The 11,559-nt window shown below is 41.0% G+C and overlaps 3 protein-coding genes across 4 annotated transcripts; all 3 read left to right on the top strand.

The window, feature by feature from the left end:
- The first annotated feature begins 845 nt into the window (after positions 1-845).
- On the top strand, positions 846-2,872 carry LOC105024428 (LRRN4 C-terminal-like protein). Its single transcript, XM_010894368.4, has 2 exons — positions 846-1,139; positions 1,684-2,872. The coding sequence occupies exon 2, from the start codon at positions 1,700-1,702 to the stop codon at positions 2,486-2,488; it is 789 nt and encodes a 262-aa protein (XP_010892670.1). The 5' UTR covers positions 846-1,139; positions 1,684-1,699; the 3' UTR covers positions 2,489-2,872.
- Positions 2,873-2,964: 92 nt separating this feature from the next.
- si:dkey-34l15.1 (thiosulfate:glutathione sulfurtransferase) lies at positions 2,965-5,220 on the top strand. The gene is made up of 4 exons (XM_010894367.4): positions 2,965-3,211; positions 3,720-3,848; positions 4,171-4,333; positions 4,415-5,220. The coding sequence occupies exons 1-4, from the start codon at positions 3,127-3,129 to the stop codon at positions 4,467-4,469; spliced, it is 432 nt and encodes a 143-aa protein (XP_010892669.1). The 5' UTR covers positions 2,965-3,126; the 3' UTR covers positions 4,470-5,220.
- A 1,293-nt stretch (positions 5,221-6,513) lies between these two features.
- zgc:195212 (DUF4554 domain-containing protein) lies at positions 6,514-11,537 on the top strand. Of its 2 annotated transcripts, XM_020045652.2 has the most exons (13): positions 6,514-6,610; positions 6,850-6,991; positions 7,321-7,374; positions 7,638-7,750; positions 8,155-8,294; positions 8,388-8,456; positions 8,565-8,760; positions 8,847-8,982; positions 9,436-9,588; positions 9,885-10,006; positions 10,212-10,322; positions 10,462-10,575; positions 11,346-11,537. In XM_020045652.2, exons 1-13 carry the CDS (start codon positions 6,590-6,592, stop codon positions 11,382-11,384), a joined length of 1,410 nt encoding a protein of 469 aa, XP_019901211.1. In that variant the 5' UTR covers positions 6,514-6,589; the 3' UTR covers positions 11,385-11,537. The 2 variants fall into 2 exon arrangements, with proteins under 2 accessions (XP_019901211.1, XP_019901212.1); XM_020045653.1 differs by lacking the exon at positions 6,514-6,610 and having other exon boundaries at positions 6,963-6,991; positions 7,640-7,750.
- The last annotated feature ends 22 nt before the right edge of the window (positions 11,538-11,559 follow it).

Raw genomic sequence — 11,559 nt, 5'->3', positions numbered from 1 at the left:
ATCCACTTTGCCAGCTCTCCTCCGTAAATGGACTGGAGACACATCTGTCCTCCCCTTCGTCAGGACAGCAACAATGCACGCCATGGGGATTTTGACAATAAACAGTCAGACATTCACTCCCTCACACACACCCGCACACTTATGCACTCACCCTTACTCACACCCGCACACTCCCGTAAGTGTCGGTATGTGACCGTGAGTCAAATGCTCTTTTCCCTTCCCTGCAGCTAGAGATAAGAGCGTTCCCCCGAAATCCTCTCTTTCAGGTTCTCAGACTTGGAGATTTTCACAGACAGTTGTAGGTGTTATGCAAATGAATTGCTTAAGTTTTTCATGTATTGTGGTCTTGTGATGCAGTGATGTGCATTGTTGCCACGCAATGTTCCTTCTCGTTGTGGTGTGCTTTGTCTCTGCTTCCCTTTAGCTTATGTCTGCCCTTATTTTACCTTGTACCAATGCTTCTCCTTTCTTGTAGCAAGTTGGTGTTTAAATGTACTTCCCTGCAGGAAGTACATTTATTTGTCAGCGTATGTCTGCTGATGTGACTGTGCTGATGCCACTGTGTCCTGTCCACGCTGTCAGGGTTGTACGTTTCCTTTCAATCCCTTTCCCACAAGAAGCCTTTTGCCTTTTACCATGGTAAATAATAATATATTCTGAACTAGTATAATAAAGTTTAAACACAAAATTGAAATAACACATTTCATATCACCTGATCCAAAATGTGTGTTCTACTCTACATACATTACATATACAAAAACATAACCACATAGTCATACAATTATGCCAGCCAACATACTATATAATGCCATGACTTTACACAAAATAATTGTGACACACATACAAGCTCAAGCTTGCTTACTGCTACTGATTAGTATATTAGTATGCAAGGAGGGACACTCATGAACAGTACAGCCTCTCCTCCTAAAAGAGCACAGAAGGCAATGAATGAGCAGGGCAGAGAGAGAGAGGCCTAGAGGGAAGAAACAGAGGGGGTGTTAAAAGGGAGGGGAACATGCAGTAGAAATAAAAGAAGACTCTGGCACGGAGAGAGAAGGACATTGTGGTTGTTACGAAAAGTAGAAAGAAGAGTGCGAAGTAAGATCGGGAAGTGACATAAGATCCTTTCTTTAAATAAGGTATAGTAAACGGTTAACTACTCACATTTATTTTTCTTGTTAAGTTTCACTGGGTTGCTATGGTGATAGCTTTGAGAAAGACTACTAATCTTCCTCAATGTCTTGTGAATACAAAAATACTTAATGATATCATAAAGTCAAGACCAACTCAAATAAATGCTTACAACTATTTTAATGATGTGTTATTCTACAACTGAAAGTACAGTGTGTTGAGGCTAGAAGGAGGAGTACTTGTATTGAGATTTTAGCTTGGGTTCCCACAGATTTGCTAGGCAATCAGCCCGCTTAGAAGAAAGCACTAACTGTAGAAGTCTGTTTATTAGTAGTTATACATCTGAGCCATAGCATGTTCATTATTAAAGCTTTAACCTTTTAAATACATGGTAAAACTGTTGATACAAGTACATGAACCACATGCACTTCTCAATTTAGAAGAGTTCATCTTTGTAGAAACAGCATTCATCATGTTTAATTATCTGTATCTGTTTGTATTTTCATTTTTATGTTCCTGAGATCCTTACTAATGGTACTTGTAATCTTACAGTTTCTATTCCATAGAGATGATGTCATTCTGCTGGTACTCAGCTGCACTGCTCCTACTACTACTGACTCCTGACCTGCTTCCCACCTGCCTCCTGTTCACGCATGCTGTCCCCACCTCCTCACCAGTCACACACCCCAAGATCCAATACAATACCGAGGTGGGTTTCAACTATGACGAAGATTACAATGCTGAGGAGGATTCTTCCCATTCCCCTCCCAATTACAGCAAGGCTGCATCAGCATCTACCCCGCTTCCCAGTCCGTTGAAGCCCTGTGACTACCACCCCTGCCAGGACAACCAGATCCCTTGCTCCCAGCTCTCATCCCAGATTGGTTGCCTGTGCCCTGGGCTGAGTGGGGAGGATAAACCCCCTCATTCTCCACAACTCCAGAAGCTAGGACCGGGGGCTGATGGGAGAGCAGAGATACGGTGGTGTGCCCCATCCTCTGTAGTATCTGGGTACCGGGTTGTGATTGAACATGGAAAGGAACGTCCTCTCCATTTTGGGGCTGATTCTCGGAGTGGCGTCCTGGGGGAACTTGAAGCAGGCGTCAAGGTGTGTGTGGAGGCGATTAACATTGCAGGAATCAGTGCCCATTCTGAGCTGTCCTGCCTGCGCTACGACCCCGAAGAGGCTACCAACCTGGCCCTGAGGGCTGGGGTGATCGGAGGAGGGCTGGGGTTCCTCTTGCTCCTCTCTTTGATTGCACTGATCTTCTGGAGGAGACAGACATGTGGGAGATCAGGGGGAGACTCAGCAGAAGGGCTGGGGAATCCCTCCTATAGCAGGGGAGGAACGCTGTGATCCCTTTTTGGGATTAGACACGGTACAGTGATTCAGTCGCACAGGCAGGGCTTTGGAGAAAATTGCATTTAAAAAAAATACATACAACAAAACACAAGACAGGACAAAGTGGCTGAAGTTGCCATGTGGTTCAGAATCTTGCCCTGATTTTGGAAATTTCTTAAGAACTTTGGACACTGGTGGACTTAATATCCCTAACAAAAGCTTAGTATGCTTTGTGACTAAAAAGATTGCAGGTTGTTTGCTGGCAAACTAACTTGTATACTGTAGGGTCATGACAGGATAGAGTTCTAGTAGTTTCGTGTATAAATAAACAAAAGGTCAGAATCCTTGTGATGAATAACAAAAGCATTTTGTTATTATTAATTAAACAGTTTTTTTATATTTGTGTCTGAGATTATGCGTGATTTGTAATTGTTTTTAATCGAAATTACAATGTTAATAGCAAAATCATAAATAATGCTTGAAGAAATTCGTTCCATGTACAAGTTATGCAACTTTTATTTTGAAACTGTTAAACTGGATGAACCGGGAGCTGAACAATCGGTCTGATTGGTTATAGCGTCAATACAACTGTCAGAAGTCCCTCCTTTTACAGAATCTGACCCAATAGTTACCGCTCGAACACTTACCTTAGAATGAAAGAGGAAATAATGTGGTACATGAAAATATTACATTCAAATGCGCAGTTTTGCGCACTAGTAACTGATATGGCAAACTCAGGTGAGTCCGTTGGCTGGCTATTATCGTATTCTACCTTATTACGTATTTTCGTTCGATCTGCGTTTCTGTTATATTTCATACCTGACCACCTGGCGTTGGGAACCATTAATGTGAACCATTAAGTTGTTTTAAATCTATTATTCTTTATTCATTGATTTAGTCTGTGATATTGCTGACTATTGGTTTGACGGTGATTGCCAGGCATGTGCTGTTATATCAGGTTTTACAGGTTTTATATTTTCTCAATGTTTAGCAACACCTTGGAATCTCACTGACCTGTAGAATAATAATTATTGTTTCCTTAACATGTTTAATTATTCAAGAAACAGTTATTGCCTGGACCATTATCCGGCAAGAACCTCTTTATTTTAATACTGAATGGTGATATTTAAGTTTGGTATTTTTGATAAATAGTTTCGGTTGTGTATTGTGTGTAGATTAGTGAGATAAAAGAAGTTAAGTTTCTTAAGTCACATTATCTGTACCAAGCTAACCTCATCTCTGACAGATAAGGAGATCTCGTATTCTGACCTAAAGGCCCTCCTGGCCAAGAACAGTGAGGGTCTGGTGGTGGTTGATGTCAGGACCAAGGAGGAGGTTGACAAAGGACACATTCCAGGATCCATCCATATTCCAGGTGAACTTTACACTAAAATGTATAAGTTTAAGTTATGCTTTCCAGTCCGTTTGGAATGTTATGTGGAATGTCTGTTTTCCACAAACATGTTAAAGCCAAATTCCCATGGGTATAATTTTAGCCTGGCTGATGCTAAATATGTGAATCACAGCGCAGGGAGAGAAGTCAAGATAACATTGAGTCTGGGGTCAGCTAGGCTAGTATAATTTAACCAAATATCAGCAAAACAGGATTTATCCTATTAGTTATTGAGCAGAGTATTTTGATGTTTTTATTGCATTATACATTATTCATTATTGTGAACCTGTGTCTTCTGTTGTAGTCGATTCAGTGGAGAGTGCCCTAGCACTGGACCCTGTTAGCTTCCAGGCAAAATACGGGGTGCCAAAGCCCCCCCTGGATGCCCCTGAGCTGGTGTTTTACTGTCAGGTGGGCCGTCGAGGAGGCCTGGCCACTGACAGAGCACTACGTCTGGGATTCCAAAAGTATGAGATTTTACCTTAAGATACAGCTCTGACACCACACAAAAATGTGTACATTATAATATCATCATTTTATTTTTTCAGGGCTGTCAACTATGCTGGAGGATACAAAGAGTGGTCGGAGAAGGAGGGGAAATGAGGGGCACGACTTGCCTTCACTGTGAAAGCATAGAATAAAATCGCACAAACAATGTACACATTTTTAAGCATAAAAATACTAGGCTAGGACAAAAATTGTTCTACTTGACTTTTTGCTAAATGTATTTATTATAGTTGTGTTCTATGTGGAGGTTTCGCAGACCAGATTAAGCCTAGTCAAGGACAAAAAATCACACACTCTTGTTGTATAAATTTATTGATACATTGTGCCAATCAATTAATTTTAAGGGATGTATTTATTACTTAAATCATTTAAAATGTTGTCCTATATATATTTAGCACTGCATTCTAGCTTTATTTAGACCAACCGCAAAGTGTGACGTTTGAGTAATTTTTTTCCACTTAACAATTGTAAGATTTTGTTATTTTCAAATGTATTCATTTGAGCAAATGAAAGACAAATCTGTATAATGTTTCAAATATAGTTGATTTTGCAATTAGACAAACACAGTTCCAGTGTATATGTGGGTTCCCATACCACCTTCACAGTCAAATGATCTTTCCCTCTACGCCACTTTTCATTATATTATCCAATCAGACAGCATGGCCAGATGATCCCACCATAGAATATACCATGGTGGTATGACTGTAAGACTGAGATGAAGATAATTTCCCCAGTTCAGTGTTTTCCAGCGACATTAATAATTCATGGATGAATACATACATTTTTTATCTGATCTAAAATCCAGGTCTGAAATTACTATAAATAAAACAGTTTGGTTTATTTTTAATTTGATTCATGTGTTTGTAAATTTGTGCTAAAAATAACTGCATGTTCTACTTTGTTTAGATTTAGGTGGAATCAAATGCATTTAAATCAAAAGTGCACATGCATTTGGATGTGTTAATATGAGAGAAAACTAAATGATTTATCAACAGTTGTCCCCTGTGGTAGCAACTTAAAGGCGTTTAACAAACAAATGCCTCTGAATGATTTGAACCATTGATGTGGCTATTTAAGTACCCTTTTCTTCAAGAGGTCTGAACTCTCTCAAGGTCCTTCATAGTCAGCTTCACCACCTACAAAAGGCCACGAGGGACACAACATAGCATTTACATTAACACTGCAGTGACAACAATGAAATCAATAGGCTACTACAACCCATTACTCACTTAAATCTAGTGCGATTTTAAGTCAAGAGCAGACCATAAGAATGATTTAATCTCAAATACATATTTGACATAAACATCCTGTCTCACCTGTCTATGGCAAGGGTCAGGGAAATCACAGACATCCTCTGGGAACACAGTTCGCAACAACTGCTTCAGCTCTGTTGGATAGACATAGGTGGGATGGTCACCCACACCTTTCTGGCAGCCCACCCCTTCATGATGCTATGTGGAGGGGGATGAGTTAAGGGTACAAAATTATTGTTATATAGAAAAGAGAGATCCAACAGGCCTACAAATACAGTTCTTACTTATTCTTAATGAAAAAACACTGTCCTACCAAAATTCACACACAATGCTATGATAACATCCGTTAATTCCTAACCAGTGTCCGTTGAATAAGCCTGTAGGCCTTCTTTCGCCGTGCGTGGTCACTCCTATGTCGCGAGGCCGCAAGGAGCAGTGGCGCCACCCACCGAGGTATTCTACAGGGAGAAAGACTAGCAGATTATAGATAAAACAGCATTACGCTACACGTGGACAATATCAGTAAAGATGCCTACAATTAATTCAAATCACATTACAGCAGGCCAATAAGTGTTACCCAAAAGTCTGGCAATGAATCATGTAATTGTCCATAGCTACAGGGACTGGGAATAAAAAGGTTGTATGGAATTATTCTCAAAACATTCACGTGCACCTCTGTGGCGCGAGATTCCAATCCGAATTAATCTATGGCAGGATTCAAATTAATTGTGTCCTACAAGATTAAAACCACACCAGGCGTGACTGATGTGCAAATAATCTTACATGATAAACAGAAAACTATTTATTTATGTAAAAAAAAGTCTACGTTTTCGCAATTTACCCAAGACCCATTGCGACTTTAATCATTATAATTTTTCCCTCAAACACTTATCTGTGTTCAAATTTTTTTGACACATTTACTTAGACCTTATATCACTTCTGGCGAAGGAGGTCTCAGGGAAGATGCTACAAAATATACAAAAGGTGGGTTTCTTTAAATAGAAATGGACAAATGACTATACCCGAGCTTTTTGTAATGTTAGTTAGCCTGTTTTATTTTTTCATGCGTTGTTAATCTGTTAAATTTGGCCAGTGATTTGCTAGCTTCTAAATTCTACCTGCTTCGCCCAATAATAGAAAAGGTTAGCACACTACAGTACTACCAACCGCCTAAAAACGACTAGCGGCAACCACGAGTTATAATGTTATTTTCTGGGTGTTAGGTTTTACGGTTTTTGATGTTGCTGGCGCGCCGAGGGAGGGAACGACTTAAAAGGCCGGTGGTGTTAAATGGAGGAGGACTACTGGTCCTCTTGTGGTCCTCGCCCGGCACTCTGCCCAGTGGCCAGGTGGTGAACTGCACAGGTATAGGGAACATTCTAGCAAGCCTGATTTTATTAGATTAGATTCAACGTTATTGTCATTGAACAACTACAGTACAACGAAATGCAGTTAGCATGTAAGTGCAAATAGAATTGGGCAGAAAATTACTATATTTAATAGTAAGTATTAAATATAGTGTTTGTTACAAGTGGGATATAGATGCGCAATGAAGGGAAATGCAGTGGCAATTCTAAATGTGCAATGAAGGCATATAGAGGAAGGCAGAAAAGGTAAAAGTATTAAGTATAAAGTATGTCATGATAATGGATATTATAAGCTCAGACCCCTAAATAATGTGTTTATTTGTACAGTTGCAGCTGCGGGACCCTGGTGCTCAGGAATCTCAATGGAAGAAGTCCAACATGGTACATTGCTCTACAAAGGGTGTGATTAGTCAGATATGAGGTTATATTAAGTTGGTGTCACAACATACAACTCACCACTATGTCTATAGCTGCGTGCATAGGTTGTTAAGTATTAGGACCACGTCATCCCCTTTAGGTTAAAGGGATATTTGATATTTACGTAAAGGGCATTGCTCTAACATCTAGGCAACCTTTAGTCTTGCCCAATAATGTGTCTTGGCTATCTGTCTGTCTGCCAACTGAGTCCTTTTTGTGTGTGTCAGAGGTTTGGCAAAGATTGGCCCCGTCTGCCTCCCCCGGCCCTGCCCCAGACCCAGAGGAACTGTGTGCCTTCACTGACCTCTATGGCACTCTACACTTCTTAGTCTCACTTCAGGTGGGTGAACCATGCTACTCATCAGGCTCAGCTACACTACACCCACTGGTCAGTGCCTGAATTTTGGTTCTCACAGTGAACATTGGTCAACTTCAGTCTCTATTCCAAACAGGAAAGTCCCCTAATAGCCCAGATGACGCAATTTTGTTTCTGGTGTATGAGTAATATATTTATTGTGGTAATGCCCTCCAACATTGCTTTTAACCCCTTGTAGCATGTCTACATGGCGGAGAGTTGTTGAGCAGATATTTGCCGATAATCCTCCAGATGTTCACCTGATTTCCGTCCAATGTCCAGTCTGGAAATCAGCTGAGCAGGTCAAAGTGACTCGCTTTGATTTGAAAGGTGTAGCACTGAGCTGGAAACCCCATATGACTGTGTCCTTGATTCCGTTTAATGTCCAGATAATTGAGACGACGCTGGACAGGTGTATGGTGCGTTCAAACACAGAGGGTTTCCTGCATAAACTAAACCTGACGAATGCAGGGGTGAAAATTCACCTGACATTTAAGTTGGACGAAGAAATGTACAGCAGGATTTTTAGGTATATTTTTCCTCTATCATGGCTTTCAGGAATGCTGTTTTGAAAATGTTTGCTCCCAAAGAATGTTATGCTGGTATGTTTTGTGTTTCTTAGTGGGAAGGCAGAGAGACTTGCGCTGAAGGACCAGACCGTGATCATGGATGTTGCTTCTTCTATCATGCAGTCAGTAGTGTCACGGATGCTTTGCGTCATCATATAGGCTGGACAGACTGTTTACTTCTTCCATTCAGCGTTTACAGCACAATGGCTGTGTTTGCATGTAACCTTCAGGCCTCCCCTGTCAGTAGTTACTGGCTTGTGGTGCCAGAGGGCCCACCCGCTATCAGGAATTGGGTTGCCTCTACTTATCCCGCCTGAGGCCATGGAGATGGGTCTGTGTGGGGAGCTGACCTTGGTACCAGTCTCTGTATTGGCTCCCTGTGTGTTGTGGTACCCCAACCTGGCAACCAGCGTAACACGCATGCAGATATCCTTTATATATCTATCTATGACACACTCACAACTAGACTCTGAATTAGACAGTTGTATAGAAGTCCTTAACCCCAGGGACACGTGTTGCTGTACAGCCCTATTATCCTTCCTCTAATGGGGCCCTCAGCCTTCCTACAGCAGCTACCTAACTGTCTAGCCCTGGAGGAGCTGGGTCTCTCCGGACTCACTTTTACTCCAACACACTCCACCCCATCAGGTACTGGGATAAGCTAAATGCAGAACTGTATCAGATTTTATTTGTTTATGTAGTGATGATGTATCATTTCATTATTAAAACAAGTCCCAGTGTAATGATATATCGCATTTTAAGAAGCTCCTGTATAATTTATACAGCTTAAAAATTATCCTGGAATCTGCATATTGTTTGGCAACACTCATAATTGTTCTGTAAATAATGGATATTTTTGTGAATGAGAAAGTTTTCCTTTCCTCTATGCACTGAAAATTTGTTTTACGTGTCAGTTTAAATCGAGTGACATACCTTTGCGCATATAAATAACATATTACAAATCCAGCCCAAAATGAAATATTAAGATTTAAGTGTTTTTTATTTTATTAATTTGCTTTAGACCATTTGATGAAGCTAACAGTCCACTTTCAAAACATAGTCATTCCCTCAACATAATCTTAACATGACTTTGCTTGACAGATCCTCTATGCAGTGACATTGTGTACAGTATAGAGAAAGCACAGTGTGAGGGCACTGAGCTGGAGTGGATCCCTGCTGTGAAGCAGACTTTGTCCCTGTTCCTGTTCTTCCAGCATTGTGACCCCTTTCACTCTGAGCTCTCTGACTTCATGGGTAAGGAAATCAAGTAAACAAAAAACCACTCTGTTCAGTTAAAGATAATATGAATCTGTCTTCTTACCACATTTTTGTTTGACTCAGTTTCAACACCATATGATGTAACATCCAGTTAATACTCACTGTGCTCAGGAATGCAGACCAGTTAGAGTACATTTTTGTCTCTTAGTTTAACGGATTAGATTAATTCACACCACGCATCCTAACAGCAGCTATGTTCATTCTAAGGTTATGTTCCATTGGTACATTTTACTGTAATCAGTGTTTCAGGTAATTATTATTTCCCCTGGCAGATAGTGAAGAGTTGTTAGAGCTCCACCTGGAGGCTGTGTTGATGTACAACAGGGATGCACTCATAGCAGCTCTGAACTCACTGCTGCAAATCACATTGAAAGATCAGCAGCAGAGACACAAGGCAAGGCACTCTGTACTCTGAGTCTATACATGATCACAGCACCACAATCACAGACAGACCAGTCAAACAGTCTGCTAATTACTGTGGGTATGACATTTTCCACACCTATGTACATGTCTGTCTGACTTGTCTGTCTCTCCAGTCAGTCTGTTTTTCTAAGTGTTTATCTGGTCTCTCTTGCCTGGTCTATCTATTTGACTGTCAGGCTCAGGAGAAGATGGTCTCTGCCCAGGCGGTGATGTTGAGCTCTGTCAGCAGTGTGGTGAGCAGCAGCACCAATGTGGAGTTCAGAGCTGCCTGTCTGGATCGCATGATGGTAGCATAACTACTACAGATACTGGGCCGACAGGGCCTGAGTATCGTTAGACATTCCCATCCGTTTCAAGCCCAGCTGTTTCTAACAGTGTGTGACTGTTTGGCTCTGTGTGTTATGTGTCTTGATTTGTGTGTTTTAGGTACGGGACACGTATGAGCTGTCAGCATCTCTCCATGAGTCTTTACAGAGAGCAACAGCTGGCCGCACAGTGTCCCACAGCAAATGCCACTGTGAATCTGTCAGTGAGATACAGGAAAGTTGGAGTGTTCAGTAGCAAGGGGCAGTGAGATGCAGGGCTGTTGTAGTGTCCAGTAGTCGTACAAATCTGAGGGCCTGCTGTCCGCACCTAGTTTTCTTAAAATATATGCACTTATGTCACTGTGTTAAATGTTTATATTAATGACGTCTCCCTTGCTGCTGGAGCTCTGTGTTTGTGCCAGTGGTATTGTGTTTGAATGGTTGTAGTGTCCATCTTTTTTTTTTACATCGTTTTGTTGAATTTGGCTTAAATGGTGAAAGACACTGGGAGAGAGGTTAATTTATGACTATTTTGGGATCAATGGCTGTGAATGTGTTCACACCTCTGGGGCGTTTTGAGTGTGGCTAGCTATGGGGAGATGGTAACTACGCTTTGTGGTTGTGGTTGTCAGTGTGATTAGAGGACCACTAGTTCACGCTCTGCATGGGACTGTTGTAAACTGAACTTTTGTATGGTTGGAGCTCTGCCCAAGCAAGTCATTTGATTGTGTCGACATGCTGTGAGGCATTTTCTTTTCAACTTACTTCAGCAAGGCCTCAAATGGCATAGCCTGGTCTAAGAGGCTAATAGAATATCAACTTTAAAAAGTGACTTTCACTTGGCAGTTCTTAGCAAAGCTAATTGGCTAAACTTAACACTTTGTTACTTGTGTGAATCTACTGTAATTTATGTAGAGTTCAATATTATAAATACTTTTGTGCCAGTGGCAATACTATGTGAGCTCATGACTTACTAATTCCAATGTTTATGACTGTATTCTTCAGACAGACACACAATTCAGCCACCAGACCTTCCGAGAGTGACACAACTGGCAATGAAATGTTAATATCCTGCTATTACTACCCTCTTGAGCACTCTTGAGTGTTGTAAATATTGTTATAGACTGACTGAGGTTAAATCTAATTTTGTAAGTGATAATGGAGGTTTGTAGTTATCAACTTAAATAAAAATCTTAAAGGCCTAGACAACCTTTTCGAT

The sequence above is a fragment of the Esox lucius genome, chromosome 4, assembly GCF_011004845.1.
Source record: "Esox lucius isolate fEsoLuc1 chromosome 4, fEsoLuc1.pri, whole genome shotgun sequence".
In the NCBI taxonomy this organism is placed as follows: Eukaryota; Metazoa; Chordata; class Actinopteri; order Esociformes; family Esocidae; genus Esox; species Esox lucius.
Note: the sequence above shows the minus strand (reverse complement) of the source record. Positions and strands in the feature narration are given on the sequence as shown.